The 26,770-nt window shown below is 37.3% G+C and overlaps 2 protein-coding genes across 6 annotated transcripts in view; both read left to right on the forward strand.

The window, feature by feature from the left end:
* Window positions 1–963: 963 nt before the first annotated feature.
* On the forward strand, window positions 964–6,023 carry LOC130544936 (hereditary hemochromatosis protein homolog). Of its 3 annotated transcripts, none has more exons than XM_057319128.1 (6): window positions 964–1,378; window positions 1,529–1,574; window positions 1,680–1,931; window positions 4,364–4,636; window positions 4,805–4,974; window positions 5,178–5,303. In XM_057319128.1, exons 1-6 carry the CDS (start codon window positions 1,358–1,360, stop codon window positions 5,193–5,195), a joined length of 780 nt encoding a protein of 259 aa, XP_057175111.1. In that variant the 5' UTR covers window positions 964–1,357; the 3' UTR covers window positions 5,196–5,303. The 3 variants fall into 3 exon arrangements, with proteins under 3 accessions (XP_057175111.1, XP_057175112.1, XP_057175110.1); XM_057319127.1 differs by having other exon boundaries at window positions 965–1,378; window positions 4,805–5,062; window positions 5,178–6,023; XM_057319129.1 differs by lacking the exon at window positions 4,364–4,636 and having other exon boundaries at window positions 4,805–5,062; window positions 5,178–6,023.
* Window positions 6,024–8,477: 2,454 nt separating this feature from the next.
* Window positions 8,478–26,770, forward strand: part of phc2a (polyhomeotic homolog 2a (Drosophila)) — a 40,682-nt gene continuing 22,389 nt past the window's right edge. Inside the window, exons 1-4 of one of the 3 annotated variants that reach the window (XM_057320136.1) lie at window positions 8,478–8,665; window positions 9,071–9,503; window positions 13,497–13,596; window positions 25,907–26,135. In XM_057320136.1, coding sequence (XP_057176119.1) covers window positions 25,971–26,135 — 165 coding nt within the window. In that variant the 5' untranslated portion in view covers window positions 8,478–8,665; window positions 9,071–9,503; window positions 13,497–13,596; window positions 25,907–25,970. Of the gene's footprint in view, window positions 8,666–9,070; window positions 9,504–12,898; window positions 13,597–25,906; window positions 26,136–26,770 lie in introns of those variants that run through there. The other 2 variants (XM_057320137.1, XM_057320135.1) reach the window with 2 other exon arrangements.

Consider the following 26,770-nt stretch of genomic DNA (forward strand, 5'->3'; position numbering starts at 1 on the left):
ATCTATACTATAGTATACAGTTAACCCTCTGGGCCTCTAAATTATCAGAATGAGATGACACTTGGTGACGTTTGTCGCATTAGCTATGTGAATACAAAATAAATATTAATAAATTTTAATAAATATTAAAATATTCGTAAATATGTTAAAGGGTCAAAAAATACACTTGGCTCCTTCGCAGTCAGAAATGGCTAAAATAGACACCCACACGCGCGAACACACACACAGAGAGTTAGTTAGCTAGTTTGTAACAACTGGAGAGTGAGCAAATGATGACAAAGTTTTAATTTTTGGGTGAACTATTCCTTTAAAGGACCAGTCAGTAAAATATAGCGGCATCTAGCAGTGAGGTTTGCGGATTTCAACCACCGGTTCACTCCACAACCCCCCCCCCTCCCCCTTTGAAGCACTACGGTGGCTGACACAGGACAAAGATGTTGTCACGTTTTCGCTTCTTTGCTGAAGGAGAAAATGTATTTGTGAAACGCGTTCTGTAGAACAATTTGTCCATTTAGGGCTACTGTAGAAACAATGGCGGCGCAACATGGCGAAATGGACCTGTGTGTATGTGGAAATAAATAGCTCCTTTTAAGATAATACAAATATAACGGTTCAATATTGTAAGATCTTTATACACCTCTGAAGACATTATGTATATTATATTGCATTTCTGTCAATAGATCCTCCTTTATATTACACACTGGTCCTTTAAGGGATAGTTCACCCAAAAATGACGATTCTGTCATCATTTTTTCACCCTCTTGTCATTTCAAAACTTTCTACTGCAAACAAGAAAAGAAGATATTTTGAAGAATGTTGGTAACTGAACATCGGCGGTACCCATTCACTTCTAGTGTACAGACACAAAACCAATACAAGTCAAAATCATTTGAATTTTCATTTGTGGGTGAACTATCCCTTTAACCACGTCAAGTGGGTGTGAGTTGCTGGGCACACCTTGTATTCACAAAACTGAAGATTATGTAAGCACAGCACAGTATGCTGTTGACTGTTTGGGGCCGATTGGGAATGTAACCTATGGTTATCTATACCACAGTATAGATAACTAAACCTTTTTATTTTTGTAAGACTTGCCAGAGAGTGTGGGTAGGGAATTAAAAACAAGCGTCATATCAAACCTGTAACTTAAACACATCTCTCTGGGCACACCTTGTATCTACAAATCTGAAGATGATGGCTCGTTTGTGCAAAATAACAGGAATCACTGACAGCTCATCATCAATCGCTGGACCATAATCAGTTTCAAGAGGTCTCTTCTTCACACAATTATCAACAAGATTCTCGTCAAACTTCTGGTTTGTGTTCCTGTAGCTCGTGCATCGAAAACGAAAGTACAATGTCAACGCGAGTATTACAGGTTTGGTAACTTATACAAAGAGCTTAAAGTCGTATACTTAATTACAATAAAACTCTAAATGCTTGAAAGTATGGTGGAGTGTTTAGGTAATGAGGAAAGGTGAAATTACTGTTTTTATGACTGTAATTGCTGTTTTCTTGAATAATACAGTTTTTGTTGGTGTCCTCTATGGTGGGTTTAAAGGCGCAATACACTGGTGGGTTGTAAAACATAGCACACACAATAATTTTATGTATATTATTTCAAAGTACTATTATTTAAAATGTCATATACAATAATTATGTATGTTTTTTTTGCACAGGGAATCACAGTTTGATCATACATGTGACATTTGCGCCTGGACATGATTATTTGCCAACATACTCTTCCTATGGCATGCTTGATGATTATAGAGTATTTACCTACGACAGCATCACTGATGTGTTTTCACACCCATTTGGCCAAAAGGAAGCTCTCTCTACTGTCTGGAGAGATCTTAGAGATTGCACAAATTTTAAAACTGGTTATTTTAACTTGTTTTCAAGATATGCAAATTTAACAGTGGGGTTGAAAGGTAGGTTTGATTTTTTTCAGTATCTGCTATCTTATAATATAATAATATTTATATAATTATATTGAATAAATATATTAATTTTTTTAACATTAATAAGATTATTTATGAGGGTAATTAAAAAACAATCACAAGACAGAATGTATAATAACAGATTATTTTTAGTAGGGATGCACAATAAATTATCGGCCATATCAGTATCGGCGATAAATGATCCTTTTTAGGTCCTCATTTGGGTCGATATATTATAGCCGACAAATTGGTACAGTGTCACAATTACCAGCTGCAGTGCCCTCTCAAAGCCACAAGAGGGCACTCCCCAAATCACCCGAACTTTCAACACACTACATTTCCCATAACCCTTTGCCCGGACTCGTCAGCCACCGTTGCAATCACCTGTGTCTTGTTAGCTTGTGTGTGTGTATATATAGTGCCTGTTTATTGTGTCAGGTATTGCTTATAATGTACACTGCGTTCCATTTCGAAGGGCTCATCCCTATGCCCTTCGAATGGTTTACCTTCCGGAGTGAGAGCTTTGAAGGGTTAAAGGGCGTAGGGGACCAAACAACTGTTTCTTGAAGGGCCGTTCTGCATCATCATCCCGCGCCCATAAGGAGGCGGCATCACCACGCAAAGAATCTGCGCAAAGAATCATGGGAGCCCGAAGTGACCCATCTGTTGCACCCTTCGAAATCCTTCATACTGAAGGGCCCTTTGACGTGGCCAGTTATGAGCACTTCGGTTTGGAACGACCCTTCAGTATGGCGGCCATGATTGTTGTCACTCCGAAGGGCCTTTCGGAGGGCGATATATCCCAGTTGGAATGCAGGGGTAGTGTGTTGAGAGTTCGGGTGATTTGGAGAGTGCCCTCTTGTGGCTTTTAGAGGGCTCTGCAGCTGGTAACTGTGACATACAGTATGTAGATATTAGGGATGTAACGGTTCTCGGTAAAAATTGAACCGCACGGTTCTTCACCAACGGTTCGGGTTCATCTTAAATCTGACGACGCATTTATTATGGTTCGTTAGAAATTATAATGCGTAAAACCGACTGACAAAGTTCAGCTAATGTATGTTTGTCGATGGATACACATTTAATACCTACAACAAATCAAATAACGTAGACAAATTTCAATAGGACTGACGTATGCTGTACAGTCATTTATGCTTTCATCACCCGGGTGTTGTGAGCGCACGAGTGCAGGTGAGACCTGAACAGCACATGTTGCTATTTAAACTACACTCATTCAAGCCTTGCCAATTTAAACATTTAAGTGCCAGATGATGCAGAAGAAAAATCGCTTTGCGCGCTGTGAGAAGATCCGAAGTACAAGGAAAGTCTCAGACATGGCACAAATATTGAGTTGTCTTTGAAGCGCTTAAACGGACAAATTCACACACGAAGTAGGTCAACATGCCCCTCTTGTCGAGTATCTTTACAAACGAGGGTTATGTCATAAGTGAACGGACGAAACAGACGAAAAAACGCATGTGTACAGTATCAGTGTACTGGATCTGATGCATTCCCCTTAAAGCGACAGCTGCATATTCCTGCTGTCTGTTAAAAGTCAAGGAAATCACTCACTGCTTTGTGACTCAATAGCTTCTGTAACTTCAATTATGATTCATCTTTATTTAATTTGTACATATGCAATGTTATGTTTTATTTGATTACTTTAATCCATTTCTACCTTAAAAGGTATATATACAGTATCTTATTTTATTTTCTGCTTTGCTCTGTTGTTTTATTGGTGCTGTTACTTCTAGCTTGATTATTTGTTCTTATTTTTAGTTGTCAGTAGTCCCTTTTCCCTGAACAGCACAAACCGAACCGAAACCGTGACCCTAAAACCTTGACACAAACCGAACCGTGAATAATTTGAACCATTACACCCCTAGCAGATATTTTTGAATGTGTAAATTATAGGAACAAAAGCATATTGCTGTCTGAATGCTCTCGGTCTTGAGACCTGTTAGACTTGTGGCAATTGAAAACACTTTTCTGGGTTGCTATGGAAGAACATCTTTAATTTGTTTATTAAATAAACATAATACCAGAAAAGTTTAAAAGTTAAAGAATCTTTAACTAGCGTAAAGTGCTTGGTACATGATTTTTAGAGAAAAGAGAACCAACGGTTACCTTGTTTTCTGCAGTCAATGTTTTCAAATAAAAGCAGATGTCCACTTAATGCCTTAGTTTCAGTCTAAGAAAATGTTATTAATATGTATACTGTATATCGGCCAATATATCGGCTATTGGCTTCCAGTGTTAAAGAAGTATCGGTTATCGTTACCAAAATGTACATAATCGGTGCATCTCTGAATTTCAGTAAATGCAAAAGTGACAAAAGCCATATAAGCATATGTTAGTGGTACCAATACAAATAGATTTTACTGTACAGGTGCTCCATTTGAAAGATGATTCTCCAATTTTAGGTCCACTCATACAGTTAATGTATGGATGTCAGCTGAACCATAATGAAACATCTAGTGGATTGTACCATATATCAGTCAATGGAGAGTACAGTCTATCTATGGACATGGACAGCCCCATTTGGCACTCATATTTGCCACAGGATCTGGACATTAAGAATATTCTTAACGGGTTTGACCTCTGGAATCACAATAATCTTATATACATTCACCGGGATTGCGTACCTCGACTCAAGACGTTTTACATACACAGTAGAGAAATTGTAGAGAAAAAAGGCAAGTGTTTATATTGTAATCCAAAATCCATGCATCCAGTCAAGTTAAATCTAGATAAATAAAATGTTATTTTTTTACATTCTGATCATACACCGCTAATTCGTTATTTTACTTATTAATTGTATGTTTATTATTCATTGATTGTTTATGTTTTGTCTATGCTTACAGTTTGTCCTGAAGCTGTGATCAAGCATCAATATGATGGTGTTCTCATCTGTGTGGTAACTGGGTTTTACCCTAAAGATATCACTGTGGAGTGGATTGTTGATGGAAAGCCAGCATCCGATGGCACATCAACAGGTCTCCTGCCAAATCATGACCAGACATACCAGGTTCAGGTGACAACTATGTTGTCTAAAACGACACGCAACTACTCTTGTCAAATAGAGCACAGTAGTCTTAAAAAGCCATTGGTTCTTACATGGGGTACGAATTTATCACAAATGCTGCTTTGATGAAACAGTATTTATAATTTAATTGAGTAATCCAGTGCAGCCTGACCTAAATATATGATTATAATCTTTCTGTTCTTGTCCTACAGATGTTTCATCAAGTTTGACTGAAGAAACCTCTTCAAGACACATTGGTTTAATAGCAGCACTTTTTGTGGTGTTTGTTGTAATAATAATTCTTATTTGTTTTACATTGAAAAGTCTAGAAATGTGAATGCATATGTAAAAAATGTGTCAAATATGAAATTTGGAAAAGAAGACTTTATTTGTATATTTATTTAAATGTTAACATATATAGACTATTTTTAGTATTGCATTAATATTATTTTGTAAACTTAATTTCAGTGAAGTGCCTTCGTCAATTTTTAAATCCAAATAGACTGTCATCAGTATGACAGTAGGTAAAAAATGAAAATTGTCTCCTTTTAAATGTCCAATGAAGTTTGCACTGCTGTTTCAGTAAATATTAGATACTTGCATCGATGTCTTTCTTGACACTGATATGGACACATTACAGAAATGGACAATTCACTACCTTAACAACATTCATTTTTGCATGTTGCTATAAATTTGGTTATAAAACTTAAATAATCTTGTCTGATATATTTCAGATCTTATATCATCCGGTAACAGTTTCTGTCAGAAGGCTTTCTGACATGGCAAAAGCTATTTTATCAACACATAACCTCACAGATTCCAGACACTGGTGTATGAATACCTTTTTTGTTTTGAGAAATATAATCACTATTAAATAAATTAATTTTAAGGGAAAAAAACACCCTGTCTGCACAACCCAGTCATTTTTTTGTGATTTACTGATTTACTACTACATAATGTCAAGAACATTCTGTGAAAATATAATCTTGATATCTTTAATATTGACTTGAGTAAGGCCATGTCAAAGATTGAAATCCTAGTGAAATAAATGGTTGAAATTAAACTTTGATGTTCATTATCTCATAATTAGATTATGACACTTTAGCCTGGTTTTCACAGGCAGGGTCACAATTAATTTTATTCGTGTAAGTGAATTTTCCTCAGAAAGTATAAAGTACGTTGCCATTGTGACTTAATATTTGTTCCCATCTTGTGTCATATTACACAAAACTGCACTGCTCTCACACACATAGAACAGCTATTCTTCTGTCTCTGACTGCAAAGGATGTCCAATTAGTTTATTCCAAAAACTGCAATGTCACAACTCACACACATTGGAGAGCATGCATAAAAGACTTTAGATCATGTGATTTGTGATCATCTGTGTTTGAAAGCAAACATTAACTGATGTTTGACGCCAACCACTCATGATGTCTCCAAGACCATCATACATTTCCCAGGATTGCGTACTTCGACTCAAGACATTTTACATACACAGTAGAAAAACTGTAGCGCAAAAAGGCAAGTGTTTATAATGTAATCCATGCATCCAGTCAGGTTAAATCTAGATAAATAAAATGTTTGTTTTTTTAACATTCTGATCTCAAAATTAATTGTGTAAAAGTGAACAACAACTGATGTTTGACACCACTCATGATGTCTCAGCCCAAGACCATCGGGCTAGCCACAGAGCTGATCCAGAATGCACAACGCTGCATAGAAACATTATAAAATATTATGATATCAGACAGGGATGGTAGTTTCATTGACAATCAAGTAGCTCTTAACAGGATCAGAGAGAGATCTGCAAAGCACATGGAGCACCATCTAATAATAAATAACCTGAAGCACCACTTGCATCCAGATCTGCTCAGTATCAAAACAGAGGAAAAGAGAACCAGTCAAAATTTATTCTCTATTATAGGTTAGAAGAACTAGAACTGCCAACTTCTCTGGTAAAAAGTATGTTTATACTGCATAAAAAAGCATTTAGATGTGTAAGCCATTCATAAAATGTACAGTATAAATGCACTATTATTAGATAGCAATTTATGTTAAAAAACTAACTTAAAGCAAAGGCGCAATAGAAAGAAATTGTTACTAAAAATATACTAATATACTGTTCATTAATTTACACAAAAATCATTAATAAAATCATTAATAATATATTAAAAATAACCTAGAAAGTCTAAACCATAAACTAGGTGGTGAAAACCTGTAATGTAATCAACGTTTAGTCTACTTTTTACTCAATAAAACATTTAACAAAATGATTTATAAAATTATTATTATTATATTCCAGTATTATTTCAGTATTTTGTCCAGTTGCCCAAAATGCAATGATACTGAAAATAAGACTTACCTGTCTACAGTTATCACTCATCCCCTTGACCAAGCTGGTGGTCTCACCTGGATGAAAAACGGAAAGTTTGGCCTTATCTGTGGTACTCATGCTAAAGGGAGAAATAGAGAAAAACAGGCACCGATTAAAAAGCAGCTGGCTGCTCCTCCTATACAAAGAACAGCCACAACCCACACTGTCTCATTCATCACACAGTACTGTACATGAATATGTAGCCCTGAGTGTTTATTGACTGTTTAAATAAGGCATAAATGTTGTACCCCCCTTTCAAACTTTTAAACTGAGTTCTGAAAATTTAGAAAACTACTGTGATACTGATAATACTGTGCAATGTATTTCTCAGAGTGGAATTATTGTCAAACCCAGCTTCGCCAGCAGAGGGCACCCTAATCGTTACACTAGTCTGGAGAATTGGTCGCTGACGCTAGTATAGAAAAGAGCGTTCAGTATGTCATGGGAGCGTACGAGTGTGCACGCTACAGAGTGCTCCCGAAGCTAACCTGTGTTCTTCCTATTTCTTTCAGAAATAAATGTGTTGTACAAAGAACGAGCACCGCCTCATTCTTAAAAGTGTAACAAATACACCCACATTACATGCTTCCATCACCTGATGCCTCATCCATATCATCAACCTTTGAGTTTGACCACCATTTTAACATGGCACGTTGGCACATTAGAAATAACAACTCATTGTTTAGCTCTGTTCCTATAATAGATTATTTTATGCTATATTTTGTAATTTTTCAAACAAGTAACCTGAGCTCCACTTCCTGTTTAAAGTTTGTGTACACTTCCATTGTATGCCTTTTTGAACATGCCTTGTAGCTCTTTGAAAAACAGGTGTTTTTAAATACCTTGTTTCCATCTTTCCTCTCGCCACTGTATTGATTATGTTCAAATTTGAAGCTTGGTGCTGTCATAACTTGGTACTGTTATAACTATTCCAGCTCTACAAGTGCGCAAAAACTGAATAGGTGGAGACCCAGTCCCTCTGCAAAGTGGAAACAGAACTACAGAGATGGATTAGCTATTTAAATTATAAGAAAAACAGAGAAACAACTAAATTGTCTCCAGAGGGCAGATAATAAACCTATTATCAAATATTACCTCACGCAAACGCAAGAGGTCGTCTCGAGCTCCAGAACGTAAACAAACTTCAAGTCGTCATGCTTAACTTCTCAAGAAAACTTGCAAATGCAATATAAAAGCTATGTGATGCATAGCAAAGCTTTGCATGATTGAAAAAACAATATCTTTCGTCTGCAGCGGGATGAATGATTCTCCGTGAAGCGTCAACAGTTGCGGCTTAAATGGCAGATGGTCTGTCGTTTTCAACAGGTTGGTTGCTATACTTGCATTCATAATTTAAGTTACCGTCTCACTGTTTATTGCATGTTTATTTTAAATCGATTTTACTAGTAAAGCATGTGGTCGTTTGGTGAGAACGGGCGTTCATTTAAAATCACCATCTTTATAGGCTTGTTTCACCATGAGGGCAAACTAACTCGGATGTGTAATTTTAAGTGCCAACAGAGGGCAGCGGTGAAACATAACGTCCTGTTTCAACATGCAAAATACAGTTTTTACGTATTATAGTTAAAGCATACGCTTGCAGTGCATATTTGCATTGCAGAGATATCCAATTATTACGTTGAAAAGTCAAGCTAAAACATCTGGGACGTTTCTGCACTTTATCATTAATATTTCATAGTGAAAGCTCTGTATAATGGATTGTGTTGACAGTAAATGTGTCTGATGTCATCTAAACATTGATCGGGACCTCTGGACTTTGTGGCATGCACCGCAGGAGCTGGAAAAACGTCTTCCCATTGAAAGCTAGATTGACGGGCACACTGACGGCGTTAACCACAAACAACCTTTAGAGACACTACATCACATGATCACATCTAAAGAGACATTTAATGGACTTGGCTTTCATTACCACACCTGTCAACAATTACCATTTCTCTCATAAGAAACAATGCGATGATGTACATCAGATTTTCATTAAAGTGTGTTCATGCATTTATTTGTTTGCAATGAAAGAAGTCAGTTCTGCTATTACAATGCAAACTGCTTTTGCAAATGACCATGTTTTCAGGATGAGAAATGAGAAGTATGCTGTCCATGGCGTGTGTGTAATGGACAGGCAGCAGTGTGTCCTCATTGAGAGGAGGTGAGTGATTTACAGCACAACACAGGGGAGATAGATGAGAAAGAGGAGGGTCTCTCGTATATGGGGGCAATTACAGTGATGCTGGGGCGTTTATGGCTGATAAGGAACAGCACCGAGTGGGGGTGAGCCTGTTTTTGCTCTGACAAAAATCTCTGTAAAAAGTGATGGATCCTGGGTTAGTAGCACTGCGTCAGTTATTTCTCATATGAATATTGGAATAGGTTGTCAGTAAATAGACTATACTGTACTACTGTAGACAACTATAGTCTATAAATTATTATTCTGTTTTAAAAAAATGTGCCAGTGTGAATGACTGGAGTGATGTCATTGCTTTTTATGTTATTTCAGGTAATGTGGCCTTAAAGGTCCAGTGTATAGTGGCATCTAGCGGTGAGGTTGCGATTTGCAACCAACGGCTCACTCAACCGCCCCCCTCCCTTTTGAAGCACTACGTGGCTGACACAGGACTAAGATGATGTCACATTTTCGCGTCTTGCCGAAGGAGATAACATATTTACGAACGCGTTCTGTAGAGCAGTTTGTCCGTTTAGGGCTGCTGTAACAACATGGCGAATTCCATGCATGCAAGGGGACCCGCTGTGTATGTAGATAGAAATAGCTCATTATAGTGTTGTCACAATGCCAAACTTCGGTACCAGTCGGTACTAAATGTTACGATACTAGCATTTCCCGCTATCATTTTGAGCGCTGTTGAACAGATTATGAAAGACCTCTGATTGGCCATTGTGTTTCCATACTCATCGGATATGTCTTTGAATAGCTCCTTACCGAGCGCTTGCACAGATACACGCGGAAGCGTTTGAAAGTCTATCAAAGTCAAAATCAAACGCTTCCGTGTGTATCTGTGTAAGCGCTCGAGAGAGTGCGATGCAATGATCATTTCACGTGCGTCCGAGTTTGGTTGTGCAAGTGCTCGGTAAGGAGCCATTCAAAGACATATCCGATGAGCTTGGAAACACAATGGCCAATCAGAGGTCTTTCATAATCTGTTCAACAGCCCTCAAAATGAAAGTGGGAAATGCTAGTATCGTAACATTTAGTACCGACTGGTACCGAAGTTTGGTATCGTGACAGCACTAGCTCATTCTAAGGTAATAAACACATAACGCTTCATTATGCAAAGTCTTTGTACACCTATTAAGGCATAGTTATTATATTGCATTTCTGTCAATAGATCCTCCAAAAAAGTACACACTGGACCTTTAAGTCTTTCAATTGTCCCAAATTCTTACATCATAACTGGATTTACCAACTAACTCTCTATTAGAATTAAATGTTATGAATCTAATGGGTCTGTCACCACTAGGGCACTTTAATCTAGTTTTTTACTTAAATCTTTGTAACAATGTTCTTTAATGGCTGCTTGAAGAAATCATGTTTTTTTTATTTGTTTAATTTTTGTGTATCAAGAGAATGTTATTGTGTTTAAAGAGAATGTAATCTGAAAACATGGCACATGGCATGCAAAGTAAATTGTCACAATTAAGGGTTAATTCACTAACAATTAAAACTCTTTCATCATTTAATCACCCTCATGTCATTCCAAACCTGTATGACTTACTTTTTTCTGCAGAACTCAAAAGAAGATATTTTGAAGAATATAACCAAACAACATTGGCCCCCATTAACTTCCATTGTATGGAGACAAAACCACTAAGATATTTTATCAAAATATCTTCTTTTGTGTTCCACCGAAGAAAGTCCATTTTGAATGACATGCGGCTTAATAGTAAATATACAATGGGGAAAAAACACTGTTGGTAAAATTACTGTAAAACTTCCTCCTGTGGCTTATTGCTTCATAAAACTACATTTACCTTTTTAATGGGCACTTAGTCATTTTAAAACGTTAAGCACTGTAAAGGCCTATTATAGCGTAATGGTCCTCTCGCACACAAACAGAAGCATAAGGAACGTATTATCACAGCAGAAAATAACACAGTCAGGCCCTTTATTTTCCTCGCTGTTCTCTGACCTGTTTAATTACATCGACGCTGCTTATGCACCTGTGTGTCCCAAACTATTACACAGCACATCACTTAACAGCCTGTAGTATCCAAGCATCCTGTTTCACAAACAGTTTATTGCCTCACGCTACACTTGAAAACCTAACTGTGATATTTGAGTCTCCCTTGACGGGCACCTCCAGAGCAATCATGTAGTTTAGGTGTACAACATTCAGACGTGCTTGGCACTCTTTGTTGAGGTGGGCTTGTAAAATCAGGCAGCGGAGGCGTGCTGTAAGATTTCACCCCCCTTCCTCTTGTTGACGCAGAGACTTTGCATGCATTACAACACTGTTGTTGGTGTAAGAATCATCCCTCACCCCCTTTTTTCCATCGATTGGTGCATTTTTCTATTTAGTTCATTACTTTGCACTTTTTTGTGTGTTTTCGACAAATTATCAATAATGAAAAGGTGCTGAATTTTCAGAGCCCGTAGAGCATGAAACCTTTGGAAATTAGACGTTTTTAATAAAATATCTATTTAATATCAAAATTGAATGAAATTTCAAGTAAACAGGTTATTTAAAAATTATGACTTTGATATGTGATTTCAATTGTTAGAGATCTTTGAGGTGCAACAGACAAAAACAGACATTTTATGTGTTTAAAAGTAGCTTTTTATTCACACAGAAATAAAAGGCAGCGACTATTTGCAATAAGTGTAAATAGCAATAGATACTATTTACACTAAGTGAAAATATCGACAGATGCTATTTACACTAAGTGTAAGTGAATATGGCAGCATTTCTTAGCGATGTGCTATTTACACTAACCGAAAATAGCTGTATATTCTTTGAATTAAGTGTAAATAGTAGTTAGATGCTATTGGTACTTATAAATAGTGGCAGATACTATTTGCACCTCAGTATTGTTGTGCATTAAACATTATGCAGTAATAACAGAGTGTAAATCATTATATTTATAAAAAATATTAAAAGGATGGTAACTTATTGAGATAATGAAGTCCTACACTTACCCCAAACCTAAACTTTATAAATAAGACTTAATTTTAAGTTTTTTTTAACGGTTTTAAGATCTGATGTGATGGAAAAAGGTCAAAGAGCGATTTCGGCAAGCGGAGGGTTTTGAACCCAGGTCTCCAGCATCAGAGATATACACACTTTACACCTTGCACCACTGGAGTTACTGTTTGAAATGGTGTCACTCTTAAAGTTTTTCTATTCCAATCAGATACTGGTGGGCGGAGTTAGTGCAAATAGTTTCTACCAAATAGGCGGGCTATTTGTACTCAGTGTAAAAATAGACACTCTGAACATTTTAATTCTGTCATCATTTATGCACCCCCACGTCATTCAAAACCTGTATGACTTTCTTTCTAATGTGGAACAGAAAAGAAGATATTTTGAGAAATGTCTTCGTGGTTTTGTGTCCATACAATTAAAAGTCGATGGGGGCCAATGTTGTTTGGTTACCAATGTTCTTCAAAATATCTTCTTTTGTGTTCAGCAGAAGAAAGGAATTCATACAGGTTGAATGACATGAGAGTGAGTAAATTCATTTTTGTGTGAACTGTCCCTTTAATGCTTTAAAACAGTCTTTGGACATGACTGTGTTATACCCTGTGTTGCAACATCTCTGCATATCCAATCACAAAGTTACAGTCCAATGACAGTAATGACATCTAATTTTATTCGTTTCAGTTATTTAACACCAATTTGAAATCGTAATTCCCACTTGAATATATAAATTGAGTTCCTAATTCGGGATATTACTGGAAGTGTAATCTAACATCCCTGTGTGGATGTACCATCGGCTCTCTGTGTATCACAGTGCTGTCAAAGGGATTCTGTGAGAGAGTGAAACAAGAGAGAAGCTCAAGGAGCGGGAGGAGCGAGGGGTGGATCGTACTAAATCTGAGGCAGCCTATTGGTTAAATTTAGTCATGTGATTGCTTTAGGAATGCTAATTCATGCTGTATTTTCTTCCACCTCTGTGCTTGGTGTAGTCTGTGCCTGTCGGATAGAGGAGACCTCAGACGTGGTGTAGGATATCAGAAAAGAAACAAGCAGTTGAAGTTGAAGAATGAGACGAGGCCTGTGCCAACGGTACGTACAGAGAGCTTTATTAAGATGTTTTACATGTGACTGTAAATGGCAGTTGATGAAGAAGCCCTGCTTTTATTTTTACACGTGCTCTCTTATGTGTGTGTGACTGGACATTGAAGGTTTAGTGTGTTCTAGCAACAGTATGTGTGGTCTGAGTGTGTCTATATGTTAAACCGAGCGTAGTCTAAGCACAATGAGAAGGTGTTTACTTGGGAGAATTCCACCACTTGTTTTCACTCCACTGCCTTTCAGTACAGTTAGTATCATTAAGCTTAGGGAGAGACACACAGACAGATTGACAGCCATGATCTAGGTGGGCGTTAGGAATTTAAGACGTGTCAACTTTATAACATTAATCATTGTAACCAAGACACTGACAGAGTAGTTCAGCCGAAGCTGAACGAGAGTGATTTATGTGGACGTGCGCCATCATCTGAGACGTTTTTAGAGGATTATCGATGAGTTTGCTCAGCACACATGCACACAAGAGGCTTTTAGACCGAATGGAGACAATGCATTCCCGGACAGCAGAGTGTTGCGCTAGTGGACTGAGTGACAACGGGAGAGGAAGTGATGATACGATGCATTTAACCTACAGCCTCTTAGAAAACATGACCATCTGCACTCTTTCTGTACACATCGGTTTGACACAATGCACTGTAAACAAAGCCAAAGAGGAGTGACACTTGCGTGTTATGTGCCAATGTCAACCTGTATGAATGTGAATGCTCCTCACTAGACACTGAATTTCTGGACTGTGATCATATAGTTATTTTTGTGGGAATTTTTTTAGATTGTTGATATTATGCGAAATGCGTTTTAAGGCTTTCACTCTTTTTCTATTCATTTTAATTATTTTTTTGTGTATTATAAATGGCACTTCGTCTGCTGTAGTTATATAATGTCTTTAAAATACCCTTTCTAGTCAAACAATGCTTAGGGCTGTCACAATATCAGAATTTCACTACATGATTATCATGCCCAAAAGAATTCATGATTCAACGATATTATTGCTATTTGTTTATTTGGTGTTTTCTCCTTTTTAGATCAGTAAATCGCACTCAAAATACAAGTGTACGTAGGCAGAGAGAGAAAGAGAGAGAGAGTTTGTAACCATTGTATGTAAAACTTAAAGGGAAAGTTCACCCAAAAATGAAAATTCTGTCATCATTTACTCACCCTCTTGTCATTTAAAATCTATATGTACTTTCTTTCTGCTGCAGAACACAAAAGAAGATATTTTAAAGAAAGTTGGTAACCAAACAGCGCAGGCACCCATTCACTTGTATTGTATGGACACAAAACCAATGCAAGTGAATGGGTGCCAGTTACCAACATTCTTCGAAATATCTTTTTTTTCTTCTGCGGAAGAAAGAAAGTACATACAGGTTTGAATTGACAAGAGGGTGAGTAAATTATGACAGAATTTTCATTTTTGGGCAAACTATTACTTTAAAATGAGTGCTACGATATTACAATCTACAGTATGTACAATTAAAGGGAACAGTTCATCCAAAAATAAAAATTCTGTCATCATTTACTCACCCTCAAGTAATTTCATACCTGTATAAATTTCTTTGTTCTGTTGAACAGAAAAAAAGATATTTGGAAGAATGTTAGCATTGACTACCACAGTAGGAAAAATGTAATGGTGGTTAGACCATGGTGGTTTGTTTTCCTAAATTCTCCTAAATATCTAATTCTGTGTTCAACAGAACAAAAAACAACAACATTTTTTCTTCTATGGTAGTGGGTGATGTTCCAGAACTGAAAATTGCTAACATTCTTCCAAATATCTTTTTTTGTGTGAGAACAAAGACATTTATACAGGTTTGAAACAACCTGAGGGTGAGTAAATGATGACAGAATTGTCATTTTTAGGTGAACTATCCCTTTAACACAATATTGATAATTGTGGTTTTTATTTTCAATACAAATTTGTGATACCCCAATTGCTATCTTTGATTGATTTTCATGGATCAAATTTCCATCAGTCAAACTTTATTTAATTAAAATTTGTTTTTTATTCTATGTCATTTAACTGGTTTGTGTTATTCAGTACTGTTACTTTCACGTTATCGCAAGAGATTTTTTCTGGGAATCAAGCAAGGCTTGTTGGTCCCAGAGTGCCAGTGGGCAGGTCACCTCTGTATGTTAATTAAGAGTAAGACCCTCATGTTTTACACTTGCCTTTCCTGTGTCATCATGGGCCTCACAATGAGCTCGAGTACTTCACCCTCAGGTCAATCTAATAATCCATCAAACATGGCTCTGTGTGGAGGACCACAGCTCTGCATCAGCAAATGAGGGGCTCATTGTAAGCAGTGCATCAGGTGTGTGTAGATTCTAGCACTGGCGATGATATACGTGAGTGAAGATAGAATAAAACGATTGCGCTCAAGGTCTTCCTTTATCATCATTTCTCAAGGTCTGGTATTTGAGGAACAATATCTTTATGTGTATCTGGCTTTCTGTTTTAAATGGTTAGACACTTGTTGAGTGTGCGACAGCCCCTTTGGTACTGTTCCCACTTGCGCGGCCTTTAGTCTAATTCTGGTCAAGAAAACCAATCTGTATGAAGCATCTTTACATGATAAATTACATTTATGTTGTTTCAGAGTTTTATTGAGTCAACTATTGTTCTAAAATGTGGTAATAAAGAACGAGTAAGTGACTATGTAACGGTCCTGTCTGCCCCCTTGTGTTCCCCTGCCAGCTTTCCCCGTGTTTTCACTCCATGGACTCTTATTCAACAGTCACGGACTACACTCCCCATAATCCTTTGCACCAGTTGGTCACCATCTTTGATTGCACCCACACCTGATCTGCATTCCCTGGACCCTTTATATTCCTTGTGTTTTGTTCTGTTCATGGTCAGGTCTAATTGTAAAGTTGTTACATGGTCTGTGTTACCCTTATCTCTGACTACTCCGTGGATGTCATCATTGTTATTAGTTTACGTGGATGTTTACCTGTTCTGTTCCATTGGATGTGGATTTAACTTGAGCTTGTCGTCGTGTCTGTCATCAGTGTGTGCCATTACACTCTAAACTCTTGACTGATACCTTACATTCAAATACACAACACTAAACACAATTGATTTTATTTTTAACGCATATAGAAGCTTATTTTACCGAATACTGTACATGCTGGTTCCTCTGGGGCTCATGTTGAGCTTATGAAGCAATCCGTAATGAGATATACAGGAGTTGGAAATACACGTTACCGCATCTCACGGTATGATCCATCTTCAGCGATGAAAGCTGCGAGAAGCGGTAACAGATGAGCGGAGACGTTTCGCTGTCTGATCTCTTGATGAAGATGATACGCAGACCACAAGAATGAACGCGTTCACCGACTCGTTCTTCTATCACGGCTGATGATGTGCTCTGCCGTGTGACTCTACCATTAACGCAAACTCAAAACAGACGACGTATCTGGGGTTTATCTTTCATTTTTGACCGTTTCTGATGCCTATCTGAAGCTTAAAAATGTACACAGTGCTTCATCTCCTCACTGTCCTGAAGTCAGAATGACATGTTTTGTCCTTAGAGAAATATTTTCGGAGTTCAAAAGTAAAAAAAACGTCAGATGTCATTAATCAAGTTGAGGGCTGTCGCTGCTAACCTCATTTTCAATATGGTCAGAAGGTCAATATAGATCAATCTTTAGGCTACAAGCTGCATTTTGGATTAATTTTTCAATGTATGGCAAGACTTAATATTTGTTCATACATTCATCATTGTGTAAACATTTCCCCTTAAAATGCAGTGTGACAACATGCCCCTATTAGACTGTGTAAGTGGCTGGAAATTTTCAATAGTTGTTTTTGTGTACAGGTCTTTTTCTTTTGGCCGAGTCAGCAATAGTTAAAGTGTAAACCAGACAAGCTTCTGAATGAGAATGTGTGAGAGCTGCTGACAGCCTGTAGTAACTGCTGGAGATTGTTATGAAGTTAGTGCAGACATCTCTCTCTCTCTCTCTCTCAAGTGCTGCCTGCGCAGATGAAAGTGATTCTCTGCTCCATGTCCAGGTGTTTTCTGTCATCCACTCCTCTCTCACTCACTCCCTTCTCCTGCTCAGGAGCCGACAGCCACACAGCTGCTTGACATAAATCTCCCTTTTCTTTCTTTCTTTTTATGCTTAGGGCATAATGATTTGGTTCCTCACCAGCAAGGGCAGTAACCCCTGACGTTCAACCCTTCAGATTTACTTTCTCATTTTATTTGGTGTGTACCTCTGTAAAGAAACCTTAAGCCTTTTGACTCATTGGGATTATTTGATGCTGTAATACAGTGGTCAGATTTGTATCTATATTATTTGTACAATATGTGAAGGAGAACGTACAGTCAGCTGGTCGCTATATCGCAAAATGAACCTACAGGAGGACATAAAACATTGCTTTGGTTGCATGGAACAATTTTTTTTTGTCAGGTTTGGCATGCTTGTAGGTCAGGTGCATATAGTGTCAGAAATGTTTAAAGGCATGTTAATGCAAAATAAACAGGTGTGTCAAAATACTACAATGATATCCATACATACCTCACTGAAGAGAGACACATAGGGAAATTTATCTTAGGGGCATTTATCAATCATGAAAATTCAGGTTTTATCAGATTCTCCGATTCTTGAATGTTACATCCATACTCTTCTTACAAAACAATAACATCAAAGCTAAACAACTGTGCAGTTTGAGTTCAATCTTAAAACTGAATTTCAGAGAGGCTGTTTTACTGTGTGGTCTTCAGTTATGTGTAAAATCTGTCATCTCTTCTCTGTTTGCTCGTGTCTTAACGCTTCATGGTTAAGGACTGTGACTATGACAGGTAGCTGTGTTTCACAAAACAAGGTTTGCTCAGGTGTTTAGCTGTGTATGCAACTGTCTCTGTCTGAAAAACGATCAGTCACCATTTGTTTTGAGAAAGGACACTGAAAGGAATGTATTTTAACCAGTATTTGGATAAAACGACTGCGTTTTTGTAACTTCTAATTTAAAGCTATAGTGCATAATTTTTTCAATGTTAAAGTTCTTGCTCATGATGTGACTTAACATATAGAGCAGATAACCACAGCCACGGAAATAATTAAGAGACCATTTTGAAGACCATTTTTAGTGTTTAAGAATTTACTATTTAAATGTATGTGTTTACTTCAAATTATTATTTTTGTTTTATTCTGTAAACTACTAATAATTTTTCTCCCAAATTTCAAATAAAAATATAATTTCTATTTGCATTTATTTGCAGAAAATGAAAACTGGAGAAATGGGTCAAAGTAACAGAAAAGATGTTCTGTATTTTTTTCAGACCTCAAATATTGCAAAGAAAACAAGTTCATATTCACCTTTAAGCAGTACAACAATAATATTTGTACGTGTATTTAGGAAAAGTAAAAATATATACAGTATATATCCGATAACCTGGATTTTTAACACAGTTTTCATGTGTCTTGTCATGCTGTCAGTTTTTTACATTGCTGTTGGATGACTTTGTCACTCCTGAGGTTTGATTTTGTTGAAATTCAACAGATACTGGACTGGAATGACCACAATACATCTAGAAATGCTGATGAAATGAAAATTTGCAATGGTCTCTTTTTTTTCCGTGGCTGAATAAGTAAGGCATGCTCAGATGGATTTGAAATTGACATTTTGTTCATATTTTGCGTAATAATAAATAATAGTCTGACAAAACAACATTAGTCAATGACTTCAGTTTGGGGATGAATTATTAGTTTGATTAACCAATGTCAGACAAGGGGGAGTGCTACGGAAAAAAATATTTGTAGTTCTGTTCGGTGATCCGAGTGGTACAGAAATGATACACGACAGCTTCAAGTTTTGCTTTTGAAATACAAATTCAAGAACTTGTCTTTACGCTCTGTAAGTAATCATTTTAAGGCTGCAAGGCTTTGAGGTGCTTTGTAAACTGAGTGGTCTTTAGGGCATGTGTGTATTTGATTCCTTCCCTGTGGTAATGTAGCTTTACGGAGTTTGCACAGCGAGAGCCACGTGTGCTGCTGGCTGCAGTCTTTTCACACCCAGACAAAGCCTGTAAAGGTCTCACTCTTTCGACAGGGAGACGGTGATTTATTGTCCCAGTGTGTGAACAACTTTCAGCTAGTAGACAAGACAGTCATTGCATTGTATTACCTTTAAACGCAAAGCTTTAGATTATTATCAGCAGCATGAATATTAGGCGTCACATGATAATCTTAAAGAAAATCAGACTATTCAGCTATTATCTGAACAACGTCCTTTCAGAGTTAAGCATCCCAAGAGCGCCTTTTAAATGCTTTAAAGAAAATTGTACAAATATACGGTTGAGACATCATATTATGGTTCCTGTGGCGATTCGTGCCTAGGAGGCTTGTGTTATTATTTCCAGGAAACATGTTCATGATGTTTATATTCAGGTTATTTCACGCTTGGACTCCGAATGATACTCATTCAGTTTGTGCGCATTGGCCTGAATCAAAAACATCAAAATGGCTTTTTTACTCTGCAATTTATCTGGCTCTGCGAGCACCTAATTTATATGTTAATGGTGGAATCGAAAACAAAGCTTTGCACAGAAGCACCGAATCAATGGGAAATAAATGAAGCAACGTGGTTGTTCATTCCTCTTTGGTAAAGTAGCTCTATATTCAGAGTATTTCAAAACGGACTATTTTAATATGCAAACACGCAGATTGTCTTTCACCGTACATTTACATGACATCAGGCCACACTGGATTCTTCCACCAACTGGATATTTGCATATGCAAAATTCTGATTGCCCGAAAATCCATAAAGCCCCCAAACACAATAAATGTGCGATCGCATGTCACTCAAACTATACAGTAAAAAACCCTTGTCTTAGCCGCCGAACCCCCCAATTGGGTTTCTCACTTAGCGATACCAAGGCGACTAGAGGTCATATTTCATGCTTTCTCAGCTCCACAATGATGTGCCCCGTACAGACAAAGCAGGCAGTTTTATGGTGGATCTTAAGGAAATGAGGGTCACAAATCTCTCTGCCTGGTCGCCACATAGAGGGAATGTGCTTACATGGAGAATGATGGATACCAGAGAAGAGAGAGTTCTGGCTGCATGCAACAACCGGTTGTCAAAGTCAAGAAACCTCTCTCACTGTGAAAAAGTGAAAAGAACAAGGTCTAAGACTGGAAAACTATCAAAGAACTTTGCTTTTACAACTGTATAGTTTTGTTCTGATAATTCCTTTCATGGGTTTGATACAAATGAAAGAAATGTCCAAACCTGTTACTGAGCATTGATTTCTGCTGACTCAGGAACATATGACCAGTGACTCCCTCCTTTCATTTGTCGGCACTTGTTCTTTCTCTCTTTTTTTCGATCTTGCCACCTCAGATTTATGAGCAGCTCTGGTATAAGCTCAACAGGCCCGTTGTTAAGCGAACATGTTTTGTCAAGGCCTTTATCTAGAGTGAAATCTTTATGAGTCATGTGCGTTTTTGTGCAGATATCATAGAAGCTGACAGCATGGACACTGTTGATCTCAGGACTGTCTGATCTGTGAAGCGTCAAACATCTGATGTCTCCATTGAGGACGGGAGCTACTAATTGCTTTACTTTTGTTTTACAATTGGTCAAAAGTGTTCAAACTGACAGTAAGAAATCTGTGATGAACCTAATATCCTGAGAGAGTGTCGGTTTAACTATTCTGGGTGAGAATGACATTCATTTTGGGTTTAATTTAACATTTTAAAGAGTTTATATTCCACATTTGAACAAAATACAACAGTGAGTCAATAAACTAAACAAAATAATATATAACCTACAGATGCTGAAAAAATTAAGAGACTAATCTCAAAGTTAATTTCAGAATTCACTATTTATAGGTATGTGTTTAGGTAAAACAATCATTTTTCTATTATTCTGTGAACTACTAACAATATTTCTCCCAAATTTCAAATAAAAATATTGTTTTTATTTGCATTTATTTGCAGAAAATGAAAACCAGAGAAACAGGTCAAAATAACAGAAAAGATGCTCTGTATTTTTTCAGACCTCAAATACTGCAAAGAAAACAAGTTCATATTCAATTTCAAGCAATACAACAGTAATATTTGTACATTATTTAGAATAAGTTCAAAAATGATTTTCATCACAGTTTTCATGTGTCTTGTCATGCTGGCAGTTTTTCATATTGCTATTGGATGACTTTGTCACTCCTGAGGTTTAATTTTATTGAAATTCTACAAACACCGGACTGGAATGACCCCAATACATCTAGAAATGCTGGCTGAAAGTTGGTACACAGCATGGCCTTTACCTTTAAAAGACATATGTCAAATGGTCATGTGGTGTGACAAATAATATCAAATAAATAAATACATTTAATTTATTAATTATTTTAAACAATGTAAAGTTAAAAAAAAACTTGTAGTTAATTATAGTTAATTATTATGGCAATAAAGCTGCATACATGATCATTTTAAAGGGGTCATATGGCGCGAATACGTGTTTTTCTGTGTCTTTGGTGTGTTATAAGTTGCCCATGCATGTATTAGACACGTAAAATTGCAAAAATGAAAGTGTTGGAACAAAAGATGCATTCTATCTAAAAGCGAATGCTCACCCAGACCTGCCTGAAACGCCTCGTGTAACCACACCCCCACAAATCTACGTCAGTTTGTGGTATGAGTTGACTAAGACCGCCCAAATGTATACGCAAGTAAGGTGGGCGCACCTGTCAGTACAATTGCTTTGGAACCTGATGTTCCAAATATGGTAAGAGGCGTTACATTTCCATCACACGCTTGCAGTATTCGACCAATCACTAGGCACTGGTTAATCATAGCACACCTCGCTTTTCAGAGCGATGAGCTTTGTTAAAAATCTGCGCATTTCAGAGAGGCGGGGCAAAGAGAAGATACAAACATGCACGGTATCGGGAAAATACAGCATTTTTTAACCTTAAATTGTGTATACACATACAAATGATAATATTCGTTTTAGCGAATGATCTATTAAAAGAATTGGCTACAGTAAATCTTGTTTAGCATGTCATACCATCATGTCAACTTCCCCAAATTATTTCACGTCAGCTTTTCAAATACATATACAAGCAACACTTATAATAATTTTAATAAATTCTCTTCATTCAAAACTGTCAGTCCACGACAAATGAATGACAAGACACACAGCTAGTTTTAGCAGTTGCTCAACATCTTTTGATGGCCGTGTAGCTGTGATCCTATCAGACTGGTTGAACCCTGGCTCTAACCTGTCCAGACAGGCACAGATTGAGGGTCTCATCCATCTGGTGTCATTTCACCTGAGGCTCAGCACTGGTTTGTTTGATGTGGCCTCTGCATTGTCCTGATAACCAATTACGTACCTTAACGCCTCGGCCTAACCTTGTGGCTTTTATGACTCTTGCTCTCTCATACCGGTCGCTTTCCTCAGCGTGGACTTTTTTCCTTCAGTGACTGTAATTCAATTTGTTGTGTGGATGATGACAATGGGTGTTCTGTAAGGTGTTCTGTAAGCTTTGGTGAGGCGTTTTTCAGTTGCAGGGTAGAGAGCAAATTGAGTGGAATGATGTGCCGTGTGTTGTGAAATAATGAGAGCGAGAGAGCGACAAAGAGCTGGATGGAGGATGGGGATCTTTTCAAGGTAATGGAGAGAGGAGTGTATTAAGCTTTTTGCGTCCTTGAAGGATTCCACATCTGATGGAAGGTCAAGTGGGTTCAAAACAAATTCCTCAAATGTATTTCAATGTAAAAAGAAGCTTTGGAGCTGAAAGCCGTCTTTTCTCTCTCCTTTCTTGTGCATCTTAATGAACTCCTTCAATTCAGAGAGTATATCTGCACATGTCCTTCAAGAATGTGTTTAATTGCAATGTTTTTATTTCATGTTTGAGACGTTATTACAGATAGGACAATGAGTGATAGGAAGATGGGGTGAATGACCCATGAGTCGGACTCAAACTCAAGTCGTACGGCACCATTGTGCAACACCATGTCAAAGCACCAATGAGCTGTGTTTGACATAACAGCTCAAATTTAAGGTCCATGTATTTTGTGGGCGACCTCACACGTGTTTCGGACATGTTTCAGCAGGTGTATCGCGCCGTACACACTTCCATTTGGCTCGGTGTGTATCAAAAGATTTGATGTTGGTCTAGCTGTTTCTTTGCTGAGCTAAAGAGGCAGGGTCAGGCCTGTCGTGTCCACTCTGTGTCCTCCTACCCCTCAAGACACAAAAAACCCCACCCCGTTCCCCCTGCAGCAGCCTTTGATGTCTGTTCGGTTAATGACGTTATTGGGTCTCAGTCATGTGTAATGGGAGGAGTTCTGGTCCAGAGAAGAGATTGTATTTGCGTTGGTGCTAGTTTGATCCTGTGACATGTAGTGCTAGAAGCTGTCAGACTATCTGAGTAAGTATAATTGCAACTCTGTTTTTGCGGATTGATCGTTTTAAGTCTCGTGTTTTGATTTTAGTGTGTTATGCAATCAACGGTAAATCTGGTTCACATTTGCATACCAATGCAATTTTATAGCCTTTCACAGATTTTATAGTCGTTACTTTATTCCCATGTGATCTTATTCGTCATTTGTATTGCACATATTTGGTGTACTAAGCGGTTTGTGACACGTTTGACTGACTTTAAATGGAAAACTCAAGTGCAGTGTTGTCAAATGCATTTCAAAGAGACAAAAGCAGTGAAAAAGCAAGTATTAATCATGCGTCAGATAGAGTCTTGATACATTTGCTGTGGGTTTAGAGATCCAGAGACAGATCAAAGGCTGACACTACCTCACATGTTGATGTCACGTCTGTTGCTCCAACTTCTCACTCCTCACATTTGGTCAGAGCTACTGGAGCTAGACACATGGAGCATAAATGAATTGAGGTGTGAGGTTCTGTGAGGAATAGAAAAATCTGTCAGCAATTAATCAGCTCTTGTTGTTATAAAGTTGTATTTAGCTGGCACTTGTTCTTTCTATAAAGAAAAGGAGAGTAATAAAATAATTGTTGTTGTCTTTTTTTTTTACATGCAATTACATTCTGTGATGAATGAAATCTTAACACTTTACAATAAGGTTTAGCATGTATTAATCCTTGTTAATGTTTGTTAAGGTCAATACAGTTGTTCATGGTGCTTTAACTAATGTTAACAGTTACAACTTTTGATTTTAATAATGTATAAGTAAATGCTGAAATTAACATACACTAAGATTAATAAATGCTGTAGAAGTCATTTTCATTGCTACTTCATTTTAGTTAACGCATTAACTAATGTTACAAATACAACTTTATTGTAAAGTGTTAGGGATAACTTAAACCTGAGCTATTAAAGGGACACTTCACCCAAAAATGAAAATTCTGTCATCATTCACTCACCTTCGAGTTGTTCCAAATCTGTATACATTTCTTTGTTCTGATGAACACAGAGAAAGATATTTGGAAGAATGCTTATAACCAAACAGATCTCGACACCCATTGACTCCCATAGTAGGAAAAATTACTTGATCTTTCTTTTTCTTTTTGTTCTGTTCAACACAAAAGAAGACATTTTGAAGAATGTAGGACAGCAAACAGTTCGTGGGGCACTTTTGACTACCATTGTATTTTTCCTATCATGGGAGTCAATGGGGGTTGACAATGGGGGTCGAGATCTGTCTGGTTATAAGCATTCTTCCAAATATCTTTCTCTGTGTTCATCAGAACAAAGAAATGTATACAGATTTTGAACAACTCGAGAGTGAGTAAATGATGACAGAATTTTCATTTTTGGGTGAAGTATCCCTTCAACAAAGGCACTTAATTATTTTTCTTTAAGTATGCTTGTTATGTCTTTTCTGTACTTTGCATTGGGGTAATGTGAATATTATTGTGATGTTTCTCTCTTGTAAGTCACTTTGGATAAAAGCACCTGTTAATACATGTAAATGTAAATGCTGGCATGACATAAATGATCATATTTTAAACAAACGTCTTAAATCATGCTGTCTGTAAATTGAAAACAATATATTCTAAATAGTAATAATTCAATAATTATAGATATATAATATATATATATATATATAATTGTATATACTGTACATATACTTCACCCAAACACACAGTCTTGTGTTATAAACAGAATTAAAAGCCATGATGATACCAGACAGGCTTTCTTTGTGCATGTATTACAATCTCAGACATGAAAACAGATTTGTGTGCCGTCAGACTTATAATTCCTTTTCAGAATAGCAAGTTAAAGACTCATTGACAGCAGTATAAATATTTGTTAACCTAAAACTATGTGACAAACTCCTGTTTCTCTTGTTTGTGTTTCAGCTGGTGGGGAGCGTGAAGGTTTGACAGTAGCCGTGGATCAGACACAGGCAGGTGGAGGCTCCCCATGGAGAAGGAGCAGGGCAGTGTGGCCTCCAGTGCCAGCGTCACCACCCCCAGCCCCACCTTAAACTCCACCAGCATCAGCACCACCTCCACCTCCTCAAGCAGACCGCAAGTGCTCCCTCAGATATCAATTTATGGAGGAATCACAGACAGACAGACAGTTCAGGTGGAGTCCTATTTGCATTTACAGAAGAAATTAATCTCTCGTGCATTGCTGACCTTAATGTTCTTGGGTTGTTCTAAAGCACAAACATTCACAGTCATATCACAATTGTGAATTTTGAAACTGTGTGCTTTTAAAACAGCATGTTGCTAACAGGTCGTTACATAAGGGCTACAATTCTGGGGAAACAGGATGAATTAGATTTTTGTGTCAAGACTGATCAGCAAGTGCTTGACTATGTGGATTAAAACTGTTATCCACTAGTGCCATCTACAGGCCATAAGCAGCAGGTACTTTAAATAACAGGAGTCTCTCATTCATCACTGTCACACATGTAACTACATTTGTACAGTATAGTTCACATGATGCAATATACTTGATTTTATGCTCTTTTGGCAATAATTCAGTTAATGTGCTCAAATTAAACAAGGATGAGGTACCGCTTAGAGCACATGGTCAGAAAAGATTTTATACCTATCAGGTGAACGCTGCTAATTCAGAGGGTTCAAGTAAATTTCATTTAGCTGCATGAAAACCAATACCATGTGTATTTTCTGATAATAAAAAATATAATGTAAGAATTTCTTGGATGATATGTAAAATGGATAATTGGACTGTTATAATCAGAAAAGGGGTGT

The sequence above is a fragment of the Triplophysa rosa genome, linkage group LG21, assembly GCF_024868665.1.
Source record: "Triplophysa rosa linkage group LG21, Trosa_1v2, whole genome shotgun sequence".
Taxonomy (NCBI): Eukaryota; Metazoa; Chordata; class Actinopteri; order Cypriniformes; family Nemacheilidae; genus Triplophysa; species Triplophysa rosa.

Bases quoted from the DNA above. Each gene is read 5' to 3' on its own strand.
- LOC130544936 (XM_057319127.1), top strand. From the start codon at position 1,358: ATGTCAACGCGAGTATTACAG. The intron at 1,575-1,679 runs GTGGGTTGTAAA...TTTTTTGCACAG, and splicing joins TTTAAAGGCGCAATACACTG to GGAATCACAGTTTGATCATA. The intron at 5,063-5,177 runs GTACGAATTTAT...CTTGTCCTACAG, and splicing joins GCCATTGGTTCTTACATGGG to ATGTTTCATCAAGTTTGACT.